Below are 20,740 nucleotides of genomic sequence, written 5' to 3'. Positions count from 1 at the left end.
TATATTTCATACAGAGCAGAAATTCAACTTGCAAATAAAGTAAGCCTATCGCTTTATGTATGCAGCAAGAAGTCCAAGATGGCGCCACAAGAGTGGCTAGCTTTACAGCAGCTCCTGTATTTTGTTTTTCTACTTCTTTCTTTCCTTTCCTCTTACTTTCATAACGTTGCTCCTGTGAAATGTAAATTTCTCCACTGTGAGACTAATACAGTGATACCTCGGCTTCCGAACGCTTTAGCTTCCGAACATTAAATTAAATTCGCAAGAATATAATGTTGGCATACAAACTAGTTTTCGGGAAACACACAGAGCACCACAATGGCTGGCGGACTAGTTTTCCACACCCACTTTCAGTGCACGCAGTGCAGACGTGGTTTATTATCGAGTGGATTCCTTTTTTTTTTTTTGGAACCGAAAAAGACCCCACCACAGGCTAGTGTTAAGCCAAAGAAGACACATGAGAAAATTACGGTCGAGCACAAGAAGATGATTAAAAAAAACACAAACGAGGTGTGCGTATGTGTGACTTAGCGTCCCAGTACCAGTATGCTAAGTCGACCATTGCTACGTGTGGCTAAGGGTGTTCCTGTGAGGTTGAACAACTTCTGTTGATTTGGATTAACAAAAAGCAGCTAGCAGGGGACAGTGTGTGAGGGTATTATCGCTGAGAAAGCACGGCAACTTCACTCGGTTATCATCAAGAGGCAACTACATCAACGACCATCAAAGGTAAATAAAACGACTTCATTATACAGCACAGTTTATTTCTTTAATTACAATACAATAGCACATTTATTATACATAAAATAAGGTAGATTTTGTGTAGTTTTAAGGCTTATTTAGTTGAACATTATGTTTTATGGGGACCTGGAAACGGATTATTCTCATTTTTAATGGTTTCTTATGGGAAATAAATGTTTGGCAGACAAACTTTTCACTTTACACACACTTTCTGGTAACCAATTACTTTCGTAAACCGAGGTATCACTGTAAAGGCTAATTAAATTATCAAGTCGTTACCTGGGCAACTATCTACCTTTTATGTTGAGAGTCATTTTCGATGAACTGGATGTAGAAACTGCTGGGCGAGGTGATGTGGCTCACTCGCACTTTGGCGTCCTCAAGGCTGTCGGGAAGGCTGAGCCAAGGTTGGAGCTCCTCCACTGTGCCGCCGGTACTAAGGTCCAACGGCCCGAGATCACTCAGGTCAAGCACCGGGTCCCATATGATGGCGCCATTGGCGAAGATTTCATCCAAGTTGGTCTTAAGCCTTTGGCAAGTGAGGTGATAAAAGTCAATGGTTAAAAAAGAAATCATAACTTTGGAATGTTGTTTGTAAAGAATTGGATTATACCCATATTTGGAGCACACCAACTGCTCTTTAATTAGCACCTCGGATATGTCGGTGGGTTGGTCAGTTGAATTGCTCTCAAGAAGCTTGATGGGGAGTGGTTTTGTCTTTGGGGATTTTTCTGTTTGGGGAACAATGAAGTGAGTTAAAGGACAACCGACACCATTTTTTGTCGACACCATGGTTTTAGTCAAATGCAAAACACCAATAAAAATGAGTTAAAGTGTCCCAAAACTACTTCAAAATGACCCCGGAGATGCCGAGTTTCAGAAGGTGCCGCCCCCTTGTTCGTGACATCACGCCAGGACGTCTTGCCTTGCTGTAGAATCAAAACAATGGCTTCAGATTCGGAGAAGATGCTTTCTTGTTACTCATCTAGTTATGAATATGATTCAAATAGTTCTGAAGAGGAAAGCATAAATATTTGGAATCGATTAAAGGAGTCCTCCCATATCAATTCAAGCTGCCAGGACTCCAATGTAGTGTCCCAGAAAATGCACAAGATGGCGCCCAAGCTCCGTTGGAAACGGGCTGATTTGTCTGCTGGGAATTTGTGTCAACTAGTATCAAATAGTAGTCTTAGTGCACACACAACGATTCACCATCGCGTTATTTATGTGTTTTCCTTTTAATTTCGCCATCAACACGGATCAACACGAAGTTTTCAGACCAAACAAAGTACCCAAAATGCATCGTGTGTCGCTTTCTCGGTCAGGGGCGTTCCAGACGTGACGTCAGGCATCGTCATCAACTCGAAAAAGAGACTTCCTGAATATTCCGTGCAAGTCTTAAAACATAAAATATAGCTATATGCCGTGGAATCTTTGTAAAATACGCTCAGTAGAAGTCATTTGAAGTGATTTTACAAATTATGGACACAACTCGTCCGGGGCGTCGGTTGTTTTAAGTAAAGGTAATTTGGGAGTTAAAACCTTGCCGATTCTCTATTTTAGCTGTCGCTATTATTTTAAGGGGGAAAAAAAACATGCATGCGCATTTTTTTTTTTTTTTTTTCAAAATCAAATCATCTGGTAATTTTTTTTTTTGTTCGCTAAAACAAATTTCGACAATTACAAGTATGCCAACTAGATGAAGGGGGTACCCCGCCTACAGCCTAAAAACAGATGGAATTTGCTCCAGCACGCCTGCGAGCCACTTCAGTTATTCGGGCCAATATGCGGGCCATATCTCTGTTGACCAACATACTAATATTTTTCTACTCTTCATGACAGGACTTGGTCCATCCAAATCCTGCGCAAAATACTTCAACTTGCTTAATCTCGCTTCACCTGTAACCACCATGGTGAAGAATTTGTCATGGGTCAGGCTGTAGAAGCGTTTGACGCAGGCATCGCTCCACCCCTCTCCGGCCAGAGGGAGCACATCCGACAAGCAGCACTGGATCGCCTACATGATGCACGAACAAGGACTGTTTCAGAACGCGGCACAGATGAGGTTGAATTCCAAGTAAGCACGGTCACCAATGCCGGCAGGGAGAAGAACTCCTCCTTTATTTTCCTCAAGTCGCTGACCAACGCCGTCGTCTTGAATCCTAAGTCAATGCAGCGCACCTCCACTTTTCTGTCCTCTGGATGACCTGAAGTTTTTTTGGGAGGGAGTAGTATTAGAAACTGCATGCTCAGCACTTAAAAAGTGAACAGATTATTGTTAAAGGACAACTGACACAATTTTTTTTGTTTCCTAACTTGACATCAGAAAAACGTTTTATAGCATGTAAAATACCCAAAACACGCAGACTGACATTTTTAGTCAAATGCAAAACACCAATAAAAATGATTTAAAGTGTCCAAAATCTGTCACAAATCAGCTCGAAACTAGGGATTGTCAGAAAGTCCCGCCCCCAGTTCGTGACGTCACGCCAAGACGTCTTGCATTGCTCGAGAATCAAAACAATGGCTTCAGATTCGGAGAATATGCTTTCTTGTTACACATCCAGTTATGAATATGATTCAAGTAGTTCTGAAGAGGAAAGCATACATGTTTGCAATCGATTAAAGAATATATTCCGTGCCATTTTGAGGCAACATTGGGGGGAAATGTATCACCAAAAAAGAGGCAGAAAATGGCGACCAAACTCGTGTGAGGAATTAATCAGCCCGTTTCCACAGGCTGATAAATTCCTTTCATGGAGCTTTGTCGCCCTCTTCTGCCTCTTTTTGGTGCAACACGACGTTTTCAGACCAAACAGCAAAATGCATTGACGTGATGGAAGGACTGCTACAATGTGTCCTTTTTTCGGTCAGGGGCGTTCCTTCAGTGACGTAGGGTGAGGACTCGTCACCAACTCAAAAACAAGACTTCCTGAATATTCAGCGCGAGTCTTAAAACGTAAAATATAGCTATATGCGGTGGAATCTTATTAAAATACGCTCAGTAGAAGGCATTTGAAGTGATTTTACAAATTATGGACACAACTTGTCCGGAGGCGTCCGTTGTCCTTTAAGTGATTAAATAAAAACTCCAAGCATTTTTTGAAATGTTGAAAAAAAAAACAGAGATTCAAAGAAACTTTTCTTCCAATAATGAAACTTTTCACATCAGAATGATGAAATTAATCAAAACACAAACACCTTACCTACAACTTCGGCTCTGTACCACACGTTTTCTCCAATGCGGGCCACACAGGCCTGTCCGATGATGGGACAGTAAACCAGCAGTTCTTTTTCTTCACTCTTGGTGTTGTAGCACTCCTGAAGCTTGGCTTTCAGCAACGACAACTCCATGTTGTCTGTCTGCTGGCCACACACGTGAAAGGGAAATCCAGTTAATCAGAGAAAAACTACCGTATTTTCCGGTGTATAAGGCGCACCCAAAAGCCTTCATTTTCTTATACCTTATACGCAGGTGCACCTTATATGTGAAGTAATTTTATAACGTCTTATAATGTGGCGTGCCTTATATTTGCAAAACATTTATATACAGTAAAGTCTCGTTATATCGATATCGGATATATCGATAGTCCCGGTTATATCGCTACTATTTCTATGCACGCACGGAGAAAATTACATGCAAACAGGGTCGGATATATCGATAGTCCCGGTTATATCGATATTTTCTCGGACTCCCTTGAATATCGATATAACGAGACTTTACTGTATTATTTTTTGAAAACGTTTATATATTTATATATTATATTTGGAAAACTTTTGTATATTAATATATTAAATAACTTTTTTTATTCATCCCATTTTACTCCGGTGCGCCTCATACACAGAAAAATACGGTATTTGGAAAGACTTTTCGACTATGACGGGTGTCATCATTGAGAATATGAGCAGGTAAACATTTGCGCTCAATGGTCAAATTGGCTTTGTTCATTTTGTACAAAGGAGAAAACTTATAAGAGACAAAATAGAAAAAAAAACACAAATGTAAATGAGAAATCCTTTACTTTTATCCGAAAATAGTACCTTTTCATTTTAAAATTGTATTAATTCATTCCACCCCGATTCATGAGGCAATTGTTTCATTGAAAAAAAACAAGTATCAGAAAATGTGTGTGCAAAAATAAACAAATATATAAATAAATAGATGAACGAATGCATAAATAAGCAAATAAATAAACAAATAATGAATCAATTTATATATGAATCAATTCATAAACGAATAAACAGATGGCTAGCTAGAGAGCTATATAGCTAGATAGCTACAGATACCTTGGCTTACGAACTTAATTGGTTCCCAGACAGTGTGTAAGGTGAAAAGTGTGTATCCCAAAAATTTATTTCTCATAGGAAACCATTAAAATGAGAATAATCCGTTCCCAGGTCCCCATAAAACATAATTTTCTAAGCCTTAAAACTACACAAAATATACCGTATTTTATGTATATGTATAATAAATATGCTATGGTATTATAATTAAAGAAATAAACTGTACAGTATAATAAAGTTGTTTTATTTGCCTTTGTGATGGTCATTGATGGCTTGACGGAATGAAGTGGGCGGCTTAATCAGCATTAAACACCTGATGAGGAACGTAGCCTTCTTTCACCCTCTTGATGAATGATCTCTTGTAGGTGCTTTCTCTGCGATAATTTTACCTTGTTCCTCATCAATTGTGTTCTGTTTAGCTGGGTGTACAGATGGCTTGTGTGGGATATTTGTGGAGCCTAATTGATGGGATATTTTCACCGTGCAGTCTACACTCTGCCTTTGAACTATCAAAGTTGAAACGAGTCCAAATTTCACTGTTTTCTATCTATTTGCTCATTTTCTCTCTGTCGTCTGCCTGTCTCTTTAAGGTTTAATGGACTTACTCTCTCTGTCTGTCTGTCTGACCCTCCCCCTCACTGTTGCGTTCTTGACCAATCACGTGGCTTTAACCGAAGACTGGGGGTGGGGCATAGAGGACAAAAACAGTCGGCTGCCATTTTGTTGTTAGGAGAACGGGCTCGTTCGCGAACGACACATCAATTATTGTGGCGCTCCGTGCGTATCCCGAAAAAAAAGTTCGTATGCCAAGATAAAATTTACATAAATTTAACATTCGCAAACCAAAGTATCAATGTATATCGCTAGATACACGTACCAGCAGAACGTAGAAGTCATCGGGGCTGTTGATGTGCGTTACCACCACGCTGTGCTCCGTGTGGACTTTGGGTGGGACAGGTGGGTAGTACTTTAGCATCATCCTGCTCGGCTTCACCGGATAATAAATCCTGGCGGTGCCGATGACATACTGTCATGCTGGTTGACCAGGATATATTTACAATGTGCGAAAGCTCAGCGGTTTTTAGAGCAGTACCTGGCCACTTCAATGAAGACCAGATAATCCCGGATGGAGATGGGAATGTCGTTGGATGGTCCCGCAGGAGCTTTACTAAGGTCCACCAGTAGGGCATCGCTGTCTTGACCGAAGGAAGTCATTTCCAGGATGGCAGAAGCCACCACTTGGCAGAATGCCGTCCGAGCCTCTTCGCTCCAGCCTCGGCTCTAGACGCAAGATTGCGTTGATGTCAAGGATGTTATGAGATGGGCAATATTCGACGGAATGGACGCACTCACGAGGTCGTAGGGAACCAGATCCTTGAGGGAACATCGGATGGCCTGAGGAACAAAACGAACCAGCTCTGGGTGGTTCTTCCTCAGGTGCTCGTTCACGACGTCCACTGAGGACATCGTGCTCAAGACATTCCTTCAAAGTGGAAAAAAACAGATCATTTTTCAGGTCCTGATGATGTATCAAAAGTGTGGGGAGAGCAAGTGTCGCTTAGTTTGTTCTGTAAACTTTTTTTTATCATTTTAACTCATTTCACTGCCATTCCCGAATTTATTCTGGAATTGAAAATATGAAGTGGAGCGCCATTCCCACTTTTTTGGGGGTTTTGGTTTTTCTTGCGGGAATGCTGATAAAGCGCTGGCCAGACCCCAGGCAATGTTTTTTCCCCTTCACAAGGGGGCAGCATTTCCTTTTTTTTCCCATGTTAGCACTTTGCTCCAGCTTCACCTGTTGTTAAAGCGCTATATAAACAAATACAGTAAAGTCTCGTTATATCGATATTCTCGGGAGTCGGAAAAAATATCGATATAACCGGACTATCGATATATCCGATCCTGCGGCATGTAAATTTTCTCCTTGCGTTCATAGAAATATTGAGTAAATATTTAATATTTAAATTCCTTATGTGTTCTACATACTTGGCAATAAAGATGATTCTGATTCTGATGTATCGTAATAAGCAGTACTAATCGATATAACCGATATCGATATAACGAGACTTTACTTATGTATTTTGGACAGCCACCCATCATTTGAAACTCATATAACTCCAGACCCATATAATTTAGGAATTAACTCTTTTATTCTGATGAAAGAAGAGAGTCTATAGTTTCTAACATTGTCTTCAATGTTTATGTAGTCCTAAAACTCAATATTCTGTGGGTCCTGCAATTTGACTCAAAATGACCAAAACCCTGGCACTGGAGTGGACACATTTTTGCACATGGTCTGGCAGTGAATGAGTTAATAATATTAAAACGCATCAACGTACGCCGACATGAGTTAACCTTTTTATGGCCAAGATTTTGGTGAAGCCGAAGTCAATGAAGAAGACACAGATCCGGCTAAGTTGGTCAATCGGGCAGACTTCCACACTGCTGTTGCAGCCATTTTGGAAGACCTCCAGCACGCTGGCGCGGCACCACAGACCCTCATTTCCTTTCACCAAGATCATGGAGCCTTGAAGGAAACAGTTACGTGTTTTTTTGTGACAATGTATGACAACCATCCATCAGTGATTTACAGTAAAGTCTCGTTATATCGATATTCAAGGGAGTCCGAAAAAATATCGATATAACCGGGACTATCGATATATCCGACCCTGTTTGCATGTAATTTTCTCCGTGCGTGCATAGAAATAGTATCGATATAACCGGGACTATCGATATATCCGATATCGATATAACGACACTTTACTGTATTTATTTTGTGAATGAACACACCAGTCCCCACGTTGTCGGCAGAGGAGAAGCAACTGGTGTCCAGATTGCAGAAGTCGTGGATCTTTTTGGACAAAAAGTCACCGTCTGGCTCTTCGGCGACGTAGCGCACGTAGAAGTGAGTGGGGTTGACCACGTGGGTCACCACCACGGGCTCAGAAGCTGAGGACAAATGGAAGCGCATTTACGGTAAAGATTTGTTTTCAAGCTTGACTTGGCCATATACACATGCATAAATCTCGGTCCAGGTTGCTTAGAAGATCATCGCGATAAACAATTTGAATAAGAAAAATTACAAATAAGGGCCCAATTGAGAAATCAGATGGGCATTCAATGAAAAGAAAAAACACATTGAAAGTTTCATGAGGGGGGAAGAAAAAATAAAAAAATAAAAATCACAATTTTCTCTTTGTTGTTCACTCATTCACTGCTATTCCCAAATGTATTCGGGATTTGAAAATATGACATGGAGCGCCATACCCGATTTTTTTCGGGTTTTGTTTTTTCTTGCGGGGGTGACAATAAAGCGCTGGTAAGACCTCTAGCAATGTTTTTTTTTTCCTTCCACGAGGGGCAGCATTTCCCTTTTTCCATGTTAATGCTTTGTTACAGCTTCAGCTGTTTGTTAAGGCGCTATATAAATCTATATGTATTGTATTCTATTTTGGACAGCCGCCCCCATTTCAAGCTCACATAACTCCAGACCCATATAACTTAGGAATTAACTTTTCTATTTCGTTTTGCATTATTTTGTTTTTTCTTTGACTTCCCGTTACATCACATCCTGCCCACCTTTACATGACGTCACATCCTGTCCGCCTTTACATGATGTCACATCCTTTATAAAAGCTCTCCCAACACGCCTCTCTCTATCCCTCCTCAACCGACCTCACAATGTCCCTGCTGTCTACAAGGTTAAAATAATCTTGGTTCCTGCTTATTTTACTACCATCTTCGAACACCGTGAAGAGCCATGAACCAGAGGGAAGGATCATTTTTAACCCATCAGTCCTAAAACTCAATATTCTGTGGGTCCTGGGATTTGAGTGAAAATGACAAAAACCCTAGCACTTGAGTGGGCACGTTGTTGCACATGTTTGGCATGAATGAGTTAAGTTAAACAAATCATTCATTCATTGAGTTCAGTACAATTGCAATAGTTGAACTCAATTTCGTTGAATTTTCACTGAAGAAAATTGATGGTCCAGTATGTGTGTTTCATACCATTTTCAGTCATTGTGGTCAAACGCAAACTTTTCTTGCGTGACCTCCGCTTATCCTTGGCCAATTCTGGACCAGTAGGAGGGGAAACTGCAGAAATTTTTGGATTCACATTCAGAAAACAGTATCCATTTCTTTTCATGGCAAAATTGTGTCAAAGGAAATGCGGACATACCGCATTGCTGCTTCGTCTCAAAAAACTCCTCGGTGCCCACGTCAGCGGCTGCGTTATCTGATGAAGATGTCTTGCAGTGGTAGCGGCTGCTCGTACGCGTGGGGCTCGGAGACAGCCAGCGAGAAGCCGGGCTCCTTCTTCTCGCATTCATCCTCCTCTGTGGACTTATGGCTTTAGTGTGGATGGAGGTGCCGGCTAAAGATTCGACATGAGCGTGACCGGCAGGCTTGTGGGCGAGGTCGCTAACGTGGAATGGCACCTCAGACAGGCTGGAAGGACGAGAAATATAAATGTAGCAATCAAATGGTGAGGTAGAATAACATATTTACTGAAACGGTTGCTCTGATGGACCTTAAACGCACCAATTCAAACCAAAGTGGCGACTTCCTAGCATTTTTTTTTTGTTCAAGAATCCATGCTTCCATTATATCTGGTTAGTTTGTGCTTTTATGTATGACACTACCTCACTTTACATTTACAATTACAACAATACCTCACTTTAGACTTTACATGTATTGTCTGTTGTCAATTGCCTGTCTTTTTTAGCCACATTATAAGTGCCTTGTACGCTGGGTCCGAGAGGACAGTAATTTTTTGATGAAACGGTTTTGCACATTTACAATATGCAGTTGACATTTTTATTTTACTATGCTTAGAATATCTTGTTTCCTATCCTTTCCCCGCCCCTGACCCCATCCCCTTTCAAATTGCTGCTGTGGACTTCAAATTTCCCCATTGTGGGACGAATAAAGGTTTTCTGATTCAGAATTTAATCTGTGCTGTATGTCATGCATATTAGCATATTTTAGCATATATTAGACAATAAAGCTGACTTTGACTTAACTTTATTAGTTAGGGTAGATCTTTTGTAGGTGTGCCAGTTTTTGCTGCCTTTTGTTTTATCAACCATATTTTTTGTACTCATCTTTATGCAGAATCTTGCTTTTTTTGTGTATGTGTGTGTCACAACCTTAGGGACCAAAAACAATTATTCCCATTTCATATAAAATTTGAATCTATCCTGAGACAGGTTGAGTTATTAGCCCCGCTCCATTTCATTGAACAAAGGCTCCCAACCACGACATAATGATATTTAAAAAAAGTACTCACTTGTTTGGCTCGCCTTTATCCATCCTCAGAATTAACTCCAAATTCTGATTCAGAAACTGGGACTTGAACTGAACACTACACCAAAGACAAACGTGTACATTGTTAGCAAGGTACGTAACTTGAACTCGCCTCTACTCGCAACATTTTCTGTCCGGCGGTTTTGAATTTTCGCTATTATTTTGCACAGCTGATTTTGTTGTCCCATGGTTACAAACCTTAGTCCACAGCCCTTAGTGATGCACTTCATGTTGAAGGATTGGTTGTCCACAGGAGCTTGTAGAGTCCTCAAAATCTATCACACACAAAAAAAAAAAAAATCTGAATCAGAATCCTCTTTATTGGCCAAGTATGTAGAACACACAAGGAATTTGTCCTCGGTAGATGACACTGGACTAGTATTATAAAAAAAAAAGACATGACAAATAAGTATGGAGGACACTAATAAAGGCTAATCTCATCTAACACCAACAAAAGTGGCAATTATGTTTAATTCATTGTTATCAAGATCACGAGTCCTTGGAAAAAATGTTTCCCATAGACAAAAAAAAGGTTTTGAGAAGCCCTGGCACATATAATATTTCATATCACACACCTGTTGCCAGTCGCCGTAGAGCTCCAGGAAGGGCACGCTTTGCAGCTTCTTGGCTTTCCGCACAGCAGTCTCCAGAAGGGCCGACCTTGACATGACTCTGCAAATTTCGGTGTGGACGCTGGAGAATTGAGCATCCAGTCCGTTCAGCTTGCTAAGCTGCATGTCACGCCTTTTGGTGTACAAAACATAAAAAAAAGGGAGGACGGGAGGGCATGAAATTTGTGTCTGATAAGAAAGGAAATATTTGATGTGAAACTCCACACAAGACAAAGGATGCATGTATCCTATCCTACTGGACCCTTCACACCCTGCTCACCACCTTTTCCAGCGACACACCTCAGGTAGGCGCTACCGATCCATGCGCATTCGATTAGATTAGCCTTTATTAGTGTCCCTCATACAGATTTGTCATGTCTTTTTTAATGACGCTACTAGTGCAGCGTGTTCTACCGGAGACAAATTCCTTGTGCGTTCTACATAGTTGGCCAATAAAGATAGTTCTGATTGTGATGTCTGGATCAAGTGAGGGGTGAGATGTTGTCATTGTTGATGTCATAGAGGTCGTACCATTTATAGGTGGTGTGTATCGCTTCGGTAACGGCGTGATCGATCTCCATTTCCAATCGAGCTTTCTCTTTCTTCACTTGTTCTGTGAGGGCTGTAGTTAAAGTCTGTTGAGAACCCAAAAAAAAAAAAAAACACACTAAGCAATTCCACACAATTCTGCCAGTATTTTGGATAACTAAGTGGATATATTTCACCTGGTGAAAGTACTTCAGCATAGCCAGATGTTTTGCAGCGGCGGTCAACGCCTCCTCGATAGCTCTTTGACACTTCTCATTGTTCATCGGCTAAGCAGAACATTTCATGGACACATCCAATTTTAAAAGCTGATTCGATTTTTCAGTTTACAGTGAAGCCTCAATAATGTATTTGGACAATAATAATAAAAAACTAACAAACAAACAAACCAGTATCACAGCAGCTTACTGTTATGAAATTCTTCTTGGACCAATACAGGTAACATCCGAGTTATGACCGGGTTCCGTTGCGACAAAACAGTCGTAATTCAAACGGTCGTAATTCAAACGGTCGTAATTTGAAATCCATTCAAAATGGACGACGTGACGTTTACACAACAGGATAGTGTGTCAATCTATTGTTTTTAAGCAAAGTTTTCTATTGAATACTATTATATACCAAACTATATACAGTTCATGTATAAATTTTATCACTTTTATTGTCATTTTTATCATTTTATATTTCGTATTATCAATTTTTATTACTGTATAACTCTACCTGTAATGTATACAAAACTGTTTACTGTACCGTTCATTTATAAATGTTATACTTACCTTTAAGTGTTGTTTTTATCATATTATATTTCATATTAGCGATTTGATTACTGTATAACTGTACCTGTAATGTATACAAAACTGTTTACTGCTCTCCCTGCTAATGGCCAGAAGAGGTCACCTGACACACACGCTCGGATTCAGGCGGACGCTGAAGGAAAAAAGAAGTGTACAGTACTACGGGAGATGTTGCTGAGACGGTTTCTGCACTGTATAACTACTGTATTGAGTGTAGTCACGCAGTAGATTGCTGTGCGAGTGTGTGACATGCTGGCTGGCCAATATTGTAGTACGCGTTGCCGGTTGCATGCGCGTTGCGTTACCAGGCGTAGAATTAAAAGAAAAAACGTCTGGTGGTCGTGGTTGTAAGTACGGGTGGTCGTATCTCACGCCGGTCATAACTTGGATGTTAACTGTATTTTGTCAGTATAAAATTAACTACAGTAAAGTCTCGTTATATCGATATCGGATATATTGATTGTACTGCTTATTACAATACTATTTCTATGCACGCACGGAGAAAATTACATGCAAACAGGGTCGGATATATCGATAGTCCCGGTTATATAGATATTTTTTCGGACTCCCTTGAATATCGATATAACGAGACTTTACTGTATGTGGAAACATAAACACATACCTGACATCAACGAAGTTAAAAGCACACGTTATGTACCTGCTCTGCATCTTTGGTGTTGCCATTGGCATCAGAGGACAACACTCTGCGTTTCGGGCGACTGTTTGATTTGTTCGACCTGAGCGAAAATGAAGCAAGTTCTGTGAACTTATGTCAACGTCCAAAAAAATACGATTTCTCTTGATTGGCATGGTAAAATATTCTCAAACTATGTTTGTAATTTAGATTTTTAAACTTTAACACGAATCAAGCTGCATGGCTTGTTGTCAACTAATCAAACCGATTGATTGCCTAGCCCTACTTTCTCATCTTGTTCATTTTGGCAATGTAGACAAGTCCAATGATGCGATCATCCTCCTGCAGCCCGAAAACACCCTCTTCAGACAGGCTGGACTCCACCTGCGCAAGAGGGCCGTCATTCACCACAAGTGCAGGCAATATGGATTGAGACAACACTTTTAAAGATCATTATCGCTTCACCTCACACTCGGGACACTTGATCACATTGTCACACTCCAAGGACTGCAGGCAGGATGTGCAGAAAATGTGACCGCACATGAGCGTACGTGGCAGATTGTCCTCAGCTTCATTTTCTGAGGGAGTTGGTCAGAATCATACCTGAGAATCTTGGCTAATAGCTGCCCTTTTATATGATTACAATTCCCATATAAAAGTTGGAGTATGGCGTACATTGTTTGAAATGATAAAAAACGTATAAAATACGAGAAAACATACAAGTTGACAGGAATGTAGAATGCAAAGCAGAAACTCCGATGTGCATTAGGTTGAGCCAGTATGGCAAACATTTGAATCACAATTACTTTGATTGAGATTGAAATCACGATTAAGGAATTAAAATGAGTATTCTCGTTGATTTCAAAACTTTCGACTGCATTTATTCAGCCACCAAATTGCAATTACTCGTAGGTAATACTAGTCTATTTATTCCTGCACATTCTATACTTTTTTTGAGTGCAAAATGACAATTTATTTGAAATTCAGGCAAGCATTTTCTGCTGGCTTCACAATTTTGGCTGCACTTCATCTTTCATACAGTGAAAAAGGGTCTCCCTCTTATCTTTGGCAGATGTATTTCATATTATTTTGTTGTTCTCTTTTTATTTTTACAAATCTCAGGATTGAAGGACTTGATTGTGTTCCTCCGTTTTCTTTGGTACCTTCATTTATACATAAGACATGAACAAAAATATCAACTTCACAACAACGTTACTTGGGTGCAAAAATAGACATTTTGAGGGTTCAGTCAGTACAACTTCCACTTCGGCTGAATGACGTCACTCCGAAATGCAATTACTGCCGTTTATACTAAACATGCCCGAAGAAATTGTTGAAACATTTTTTTTGTCGTCGAAATGCCATTAAACAACTAAACAGCTATCCCTTGCGTATTAAAACGACAACCAACTAGCGACATCCATCATAACAAAGTCGTTAGTTTCAATCCTATTTCGGCACTTGTAGCTAGCCTTGCTAGTTGTTCATAGTACAGTACGCTAAAACCGGGGATTTGGACGACAGTAACTTTATATATAGTAACAATAAATCTACCTGACAAAGAGTAGGGATTTGCACAGAAGTAGCAGACGATGACGTTGGCTTGTTCCATTTTTTTGTTTGTCTTTGGTAGTTTTGTTAATGGCGGCGACGAAGTCCGCGATTTATTTTACCTCAGAACGGAAGGCCTATGGAGCGGGATCACGTGACTCAATTAGCACGACTGTCGCGAAGTAGCTGCCAGTAAATAATAATAATAATAATAAATACAGTACTTTAATTCAAAAAGAATTTCATAAAATAACAAATCCTTGAAATATGAGGTAAATTACTTAATTTTAGTCGAGGAATTCGTCAATTGAAATAAAGTATATTTTCGAACAAAGTGTTAATTTGTGTCCACAAAACGTTGTGCAACTTGTAATAATCAAAACCAACAAATTAGTTAGCTATTAATACATAATTAAACCATTTTAAATAGCAACAGATGATTTTAAATCATGTTATAAACCAACTTTGGGAAGAGAACCATGACAACAAATCAACACTTTCATTTTTAACCACTAGGGGGCGCCAAATACCAAATAAATAGCACTGACAAAGCGTCGTTTATACTATACTGTACTGTACCTGCATGAAAAGAAACTCGGAAAATGGTAGGATTGGATTGGATGTACCTTTATTCGTCTCGCAGTGGAGAATTTACATTTCACAGCAGCAAAGTTATGATCGATCCAATAAGAATATTTGCAGCAAATTTGAGTTTTCAGTAACAGTGCGTCGATTATTTTTGACTGTGAATTCCACACTTATTTATGTACAATACAATACATATGGATTTATACAGCGTTTTATCAACAGCTAAAACTGTAACAAAGCGCTTAACATGGACAACTATCAGGAAATAAAGCAGTCACACAGATAGTAGAATCGTGTTGAGTCAAATGCCAAAGATTACAAGTGAGTTTTGTACACTAAATGTATTTTTATTTCATCATGTCTGCCTGGCACAACAGTAACACCCACAAACATGAGGGCTACAAAATTGTCAGCTCCTGTAAATTCCTAATGTTCTTTGTTCTCGACATGGTTACATTGTTCCCACTTTCAGATGCACGTGCGGCGCATCCACATGCGTCCTCCATGTGAAAGAAGCTGACATCCTCACCTCCCCTTGAGGAAAACATCCAAGTACGATGTTTAATTCGCAGTGACATCCACCGAAGAACAGGGGGCGGGGGGGTACAGACATTTTGGTAAATAAAGATGTCGGGCCGAACGTCACGTGGCGTTCATCCCTGTGGTGGTGGTGGAAAAGGATATACGGGGGGCGGTAGAATGCAGCACATCAGCAGCACCCTTTCTACAGAGATGACACATGGCACCCCAAAACCCCCTCAAACGTGGTCCATGAATGTTGATCTCAAGTGAAAGGTGTGACAGCCCCCATCGGTGTCAAGTGTTGGAAAAATACATCAGTTTACGAACCCCTTGGCTTACGAAGTTTTTGGTTTACGAACGTTAAATTTATGAACATTTTACCTTGGCATACGAACTTTACCTTGGCATTCGAACTTTTTTCGTACACGGAGCTGCCTGAAAGAGTGATGTGTCGATCGCAAACGGGCCCGTTCTTCTAACAACAAAATGGCAGCCGACTGTTTTTGTCCTCTATTCCCCGCCCCCAGTCTTTGGTTAAAGCCACGTGATTGGTCAAGAACACAGTGAGGGGAGGTGGTTTAAACATTAAAGAGACAGGCAGACGACAGTGAGAGAGTTTCAACTTTGATAGTTCAAAGCCAGAGTGTAGACTGCAAGGTTAAAATATCCCATCAATCAGGCTCCACAAACAACCCGCACAAGCCATCTGTACACTTGAAGCAAAAAGCTATCAACCCAGCTAAACAGAACACAATTGATGATGAACTAGATAAAATTATCACAGAGAAAGCACCTACAAGGGATCATTCCTCAAGATGGTGAAAGAAGAAGGTTACGTTCCTCATCAAGTGTTTAATGCTGATGAAACCGGCCACTCCATTCCATCAAGCCATCAACAACCATCACAAAGGTAAATAAAACGACTTTATTATACAGTACAGCTTATTTCTTTAATTATAATACCATAGCACATTTATACATAACATACATACATACATACATACATACATACATACATAAAATAAGCTATATTTTGTGTATTTTTAAGGCTTAGACAATCAGAAAGTAGAAAATTATGTTTTATGGGGACCTGGGAATGGATTATTCTCATTTTAATGGTTTCTTATGGGAAATTAATTTTTGGGATACACACTTTTCGCCTTACACACTCTGTCTGGGAATCAATTCAGTTTGTAAGCCAAGGCATCACTTTATGCACAAAGTCAATAAATCTTGTGAGACTTCGGCTAAGGGTACCAATAATAACAGAAACAAAAAGGAAAGTATGATGATAACCATAGAACAAGAAATTGAATTGAATATGTGAATCTGTTGCACCTTTTATTGTAGCATAACGGATTAAAAATTAATGACTTCATAGATCAAGTGTTAACTGTTAGTTCATATCGGCCATTCTGGCTTTCTGCATTCCAGCAGATGCATCAGACTTCACCAGAGCATGACGAAGATCATGTTGAAAGGAGGTGGTGGTTAAATAATGTGTGTGTATCACGATGAAGGCCGGGGGTGATACATGTGTTTACTATGTGTAATGAACCAATGAGCAGGGCGCCCACAAAAGCTGTGAGGGCGGTGTCAGTTGGGCTTGCCCTCCACCCCCTTCAATCTTCCAAATGTAGGTCACTACCCCTCCTCTGGTCATTTTCCTGTTTTTGCACCCCCATCCATGATCCGGGTAACCCCCCACCCTAGCTATCAAATCACTTCATTAATGAGGCACTTAATTCAGCTGAGGCCAATTCCTGATGTCTCAACAAGTCCGGATTGTTGGGATCCAGCTATTTAACGGCTCCCTCTCGATCTGTTTGTTTGCACCTCAAAGGTCTTCTTAGTCCCCCCAGAGCCAGAATAAAGCGACTCCCTTCTGTGCCTTTGTCCCATACAACAACCCCCCTGCAGGTCGAAAGAATGAATTGATCCGGTGTGACAGCGGGATTTCCAGTTAAATGTCATCTAGGAACCTTCAACCACAAATTAGCTTAAAGGACAACCGAAGTCTCCAGACAAGTTGTGTTCATAATTTGTAAAATCACTTCAAATGACTTCTACTGAGCGTATTTTACAAAAATTCCACTGCATATAGCTATATTTTACGTTTTAAGACTCACGCTGAATATTCAGGAAGTCTTGTTTTCAAGTTGGTGACGATTCCTGACGTGACGTCACGTAGGGAACGCCCCTGATCGAGAAAGCGACACACGTTGGGTACTTTGTTGGGTCTTAAAACTTTGTGTTGATCTGTTAATTAGAAGGAAAATACATAAATAACGTGATGGTGAATCGTTGTGTGTTGCACCAAGACTACTATTTGATACTAGTTGACACAAGTTCCCAGCAGACAAATCAGCCCATTTTCAACGGAGCTTGGGCGCCGTCTTGTGCATTTTCTGGGACGCTACATTGGAGTCCTGACGGCTCAAATTGATACGGAAGGACTTCTTTAATCAATTGCAAACATTTATGCTTTCCTCTTCAGAACTAATAGTTGAATCATATTCATAACTGGATGAGTAACAAGAAAGCTTCTTCTCAGAATCTGAAGCCATTGTTTTGATTCGAAAGCAAGGCCAGACGTCCTGGTGTGATGTCACGAACAAGGGGGCGGGACCTTCTGAAACTCGTCATCTCCGAGGTCATTTTGAAGTAGTTTTGGAACACTTTAAGTCATTGTTATTGGTGTTTTGCATGTGACTAAAAATATCAGCCCGTGTGTTTTGGGTATTTTAGATGCTATAAAACATTTTTCCGATATAAGTTAGTAAACAAAAAAATGGTGTCGGTTGTCCTTTAATACTTGAACAAAACCATCTTTTCCATTGTCACTGCTGGAAATCTGGTGGAAAGTTTTCAGACGCTAAGGCTGGAAATTGCTAACGTCAAATTGTAGCAAATCTAATCACGGCGCTAACTTGATTCGTTTGGAATGCTGTGAAGTAAATATCAAGTACAAATTCCTTGATGTGATTAAATCCAGGTCATCTGACACAAACAAACGCAGAACTGCTCCTTTATTTACCCCAATGTCATGTCAATACAATCGAGTACAGTACTCCATTACTCGGCGCACAAATGCTGTATGTGTATGGTGGAGGGGAAGGCGGAGGGAGGAAGGGGGTGAATCTCCCATTGAATGATCCTAAAATTGAGCCATTAGCTAAATTCTTTTGGGATCTATATAGGCTACATATGCGCATTTGGCAGCCTGCGGTGTTTGTTACATGTGGCGTGCTTAAAAGCAGCCTTTTTGAGGTCACACTCAGCCTCTGACTGTACGCTTCATTGGGGCTTACAAACTTACAAACACCTCAACTTACAAACTTTTTGTCTTACAAACGTCAAATTTATGAAAATTAAACCTTATAATAAGCACTATTTTCATAATACACACCCACCACGGCTGGCGGAGTGATCTTCGGCGGAAGCACACGACCGAACAGCACAAGACGTTAAGTTACCAACAGTCCTTATGGAAGGTGACTCTCCTTCCATAAGCCATCAACGACCATCAAAAAGGTAAATAAATTTTTATTTTACAGCACAGTTTTTTTTCTTTAATTACAGTCGTCATGTAATGCGCCTCTCTTTCCAAACAGAAATTCCCTTTGACCTTCGACCTCCAACGCCATTCCATCAAGCCATAAATGACCATCACGAATGTAAATAAAGTGACTTTATGATACAATGCAGTGTATTTCTTTCATTACAATACAATAGCACATTTATTATACATAGAATAAGGTATGTTGTGTGTAGTTTTAAGGCTTATTTAGTTGAAAAGTATATTTTATGGAAACCCGGGAACGGATTATTCCCATTTTAATGGTTTCCTATGGGATTTCTTTTTTTGAGATACACACTTTTCGCCTTACACACTCTGTCTGGGAACCAATTAAGTTCGTAAGTTGAGGTCTCACTGTACATCCAAACATATCAGGATGCTGTCAAGTGCAGGTTAAAGCAACAGGTGGCGCTATAACCACCAACAATATTGAGGCTGTTTTAGCCAGTCGGTAGCATATGACATAGTCACCCTTTCTGGCATGAGCAATATATACAATCGCATAGATAGCTATCTAGATGATAGATCGATAGATATCTCTCTAGATCACAGGTGTCAAAGTCAAGGCCCGCGGGCCAAATCCGGCCCGCCACATCATTTTTTTCGGCCCGCGAAAGCAAATCAAATTTGTTAAATTCCGTGATGATTGCTAAAATCTGAGCCAAAATTTCATATTTTTGGATGTCAACCACAATAAAAGTCATTATTCTTGACTTCAGATTTGAAAACGAGTTATTCATTAATTTGCTGTGTGCTCTATATGTAATATTTGAAGGGATTTAAACATTCTAATGGGTTCCCCAAATTCATAACGGCCCTTGAGAGGAAACCATAACTACAATGTGGCCCGCGGCAAAAAATGACTTTGACACCCCTGCAGTCTAGATAGATGATAGATCGATAGCTAACTATATGATAGCTCGATCGATAGCTAGCTCGATAGCTAGATCGATCGATAGCTAGGTTGATAGCTAGATCGATCAATAGCTAGCTCGATAACTAGCTCGATAGCTAGACAGACAGATAGATGTTATAAACCAGACCATTTTAGACCATTTTTTGTCAGTCACAAAGATGACTATGAGTCATATGTACTGTTTTTATTTTTTTCCACTAAATGTGCCGTTTCTGTCCAATTTTGGAACACGGCTAAGCGTTAGCCACAAACAAGTGTGCGCCAGATTGTTTTGCGGTGGTTAGGACTCAGCGATCAAAGACAAAAAAAAGCAGGTCAGGTCTGACACACAGACAGGGAATGCTTAGCCTGGGAATGAGTGTCATCTCAAATGTTGCTCACCTAGCACATCCCACGTCGTTTTCGAGCCAAGTACAAAGTGCCCGTTCACAGCTTAAGCCGGAGAAGGCACCTTGACAACCACTTGTGGTATTTCCGACAGCAGCAGGAAAACTGAGACCGACTGACAACTCCGCGCATGGCGGATGACCTCAGGAAATCTACTCAAAGGTTATTTTCATCTGATGAATTTCCCATTTGACCTTCTTTAAAGGACAGCCGACACCATTTTTTTGTTTCCTAACTGACATCAGAAAAAATGTTTTATAGCATCTAAAATACCCAAAA

General features: G+C 40.3%; 1 protein-coding gene across 3 annotated transcripts in view; it reads right to left on the bottom strand.

Moving 5' to 3' along the window:
* Positions 1–20,740, bottom strand: part of rnf17 (ring finger protein 17) — a 118,143-nt gene that overhangs the window by 25,068 nt on the left and 72,335 nt on the right. Inside the window, exons 1-21 of one of the 3 annotated variants that reach the window (XR_016115746.1) lie at positions 14,472–14,573; positions 13,383–13,495; positions 13,204–13,301; positions 12,942–13,020; positions 11,672–11,761; positions 11,478–11,581; positions 10,911–11,079; positions 10,534–10,610; positions 10,319–10,393; positions 9,209–9,477; positions 9,037–9,123; positions 7,816–7,974; positions 7,381–7,552; positions 6,379–6,508; positions 6,119–6,306; positions 5,903–6,032; positions 3,948–4,104; positions 2,833–2,948; positions 2,641–2,758; positions 1,355–1,472; positions 1,037–1,270 (exon numbers count right to left, since the gene is read on the bottom strand). Coding sequence is in view for 1 of the 3 variants with exons in the window: in XM_089002422.1 (XP_088858548.1) it covers positions 1,037–1,270; positions 1,355–1,472; positions 2,641–2,758; positions 2,833–2,948; positions 3,948–4,107; positions 5,903–6,032; positions 6,119–6,306; positions 6,379–6,508; positions 7,381–7,552; positions 7,816–7,974; positions 9,037–9,123; positions 9,209–9,477; positions 10,319–10,393; positions 10,534–10,610; positions 10,911–11,079; positions 11,478–11,581; positions 11,672–11,761; positions 12,942–13,020; positions 13,204–13,301; positions 13,383–13,495; positions 14,472–14,529 (2,744 nt within the window). In the remaining 2 variants the exon portion in view is untranslated. Of the gene's footprint in view, positions 1–1,036; positions 1,271–1,354; positions 1,473–2,640; positions 2,759–2,832; positions 2,949–3,947; positions 4,108–5,902; positions 6,033–6,118; positions 6,307–6,378; positions 6,509–7,380; positions 7,553–7,815; positions 7,975–9,036; positions 9,124–9,208; positions 9,478–10,318; positions 10,394–10,533; positions 10,611–10,910; positions 11,080–11,477; positions 11,582–11,671; positions 11,762–12,941; positions 13,021–13,203; positions 13,302–13,382; positions 13,496–14,471; positions 14,574–20,740 lie in introns of those variants that run through there. The other 2 variants (XM_089002422.1, XR_016115747.1) reach the window with 2 other exon arrangements.

Source organism: Hippocampus bargibanti, linkage group LG08 (assembly GCF_051943395.1).
Source record: "Hippocampus bargibanti isolate YZ-2025 linkage group LG08, ASM5194339v1, whole genome shotgun sequence".
NCBI lineage: Eukaryota > Metazoa > Chordata > Actinopteri > Syngnathiformes > Syngnathidae > Hippocampus > Hippocampus bargibanti.
Note: the sequence above shows the minus strand (reverse complement) of the source record. Positions and strands in the feature narration are given on the sequence as shown.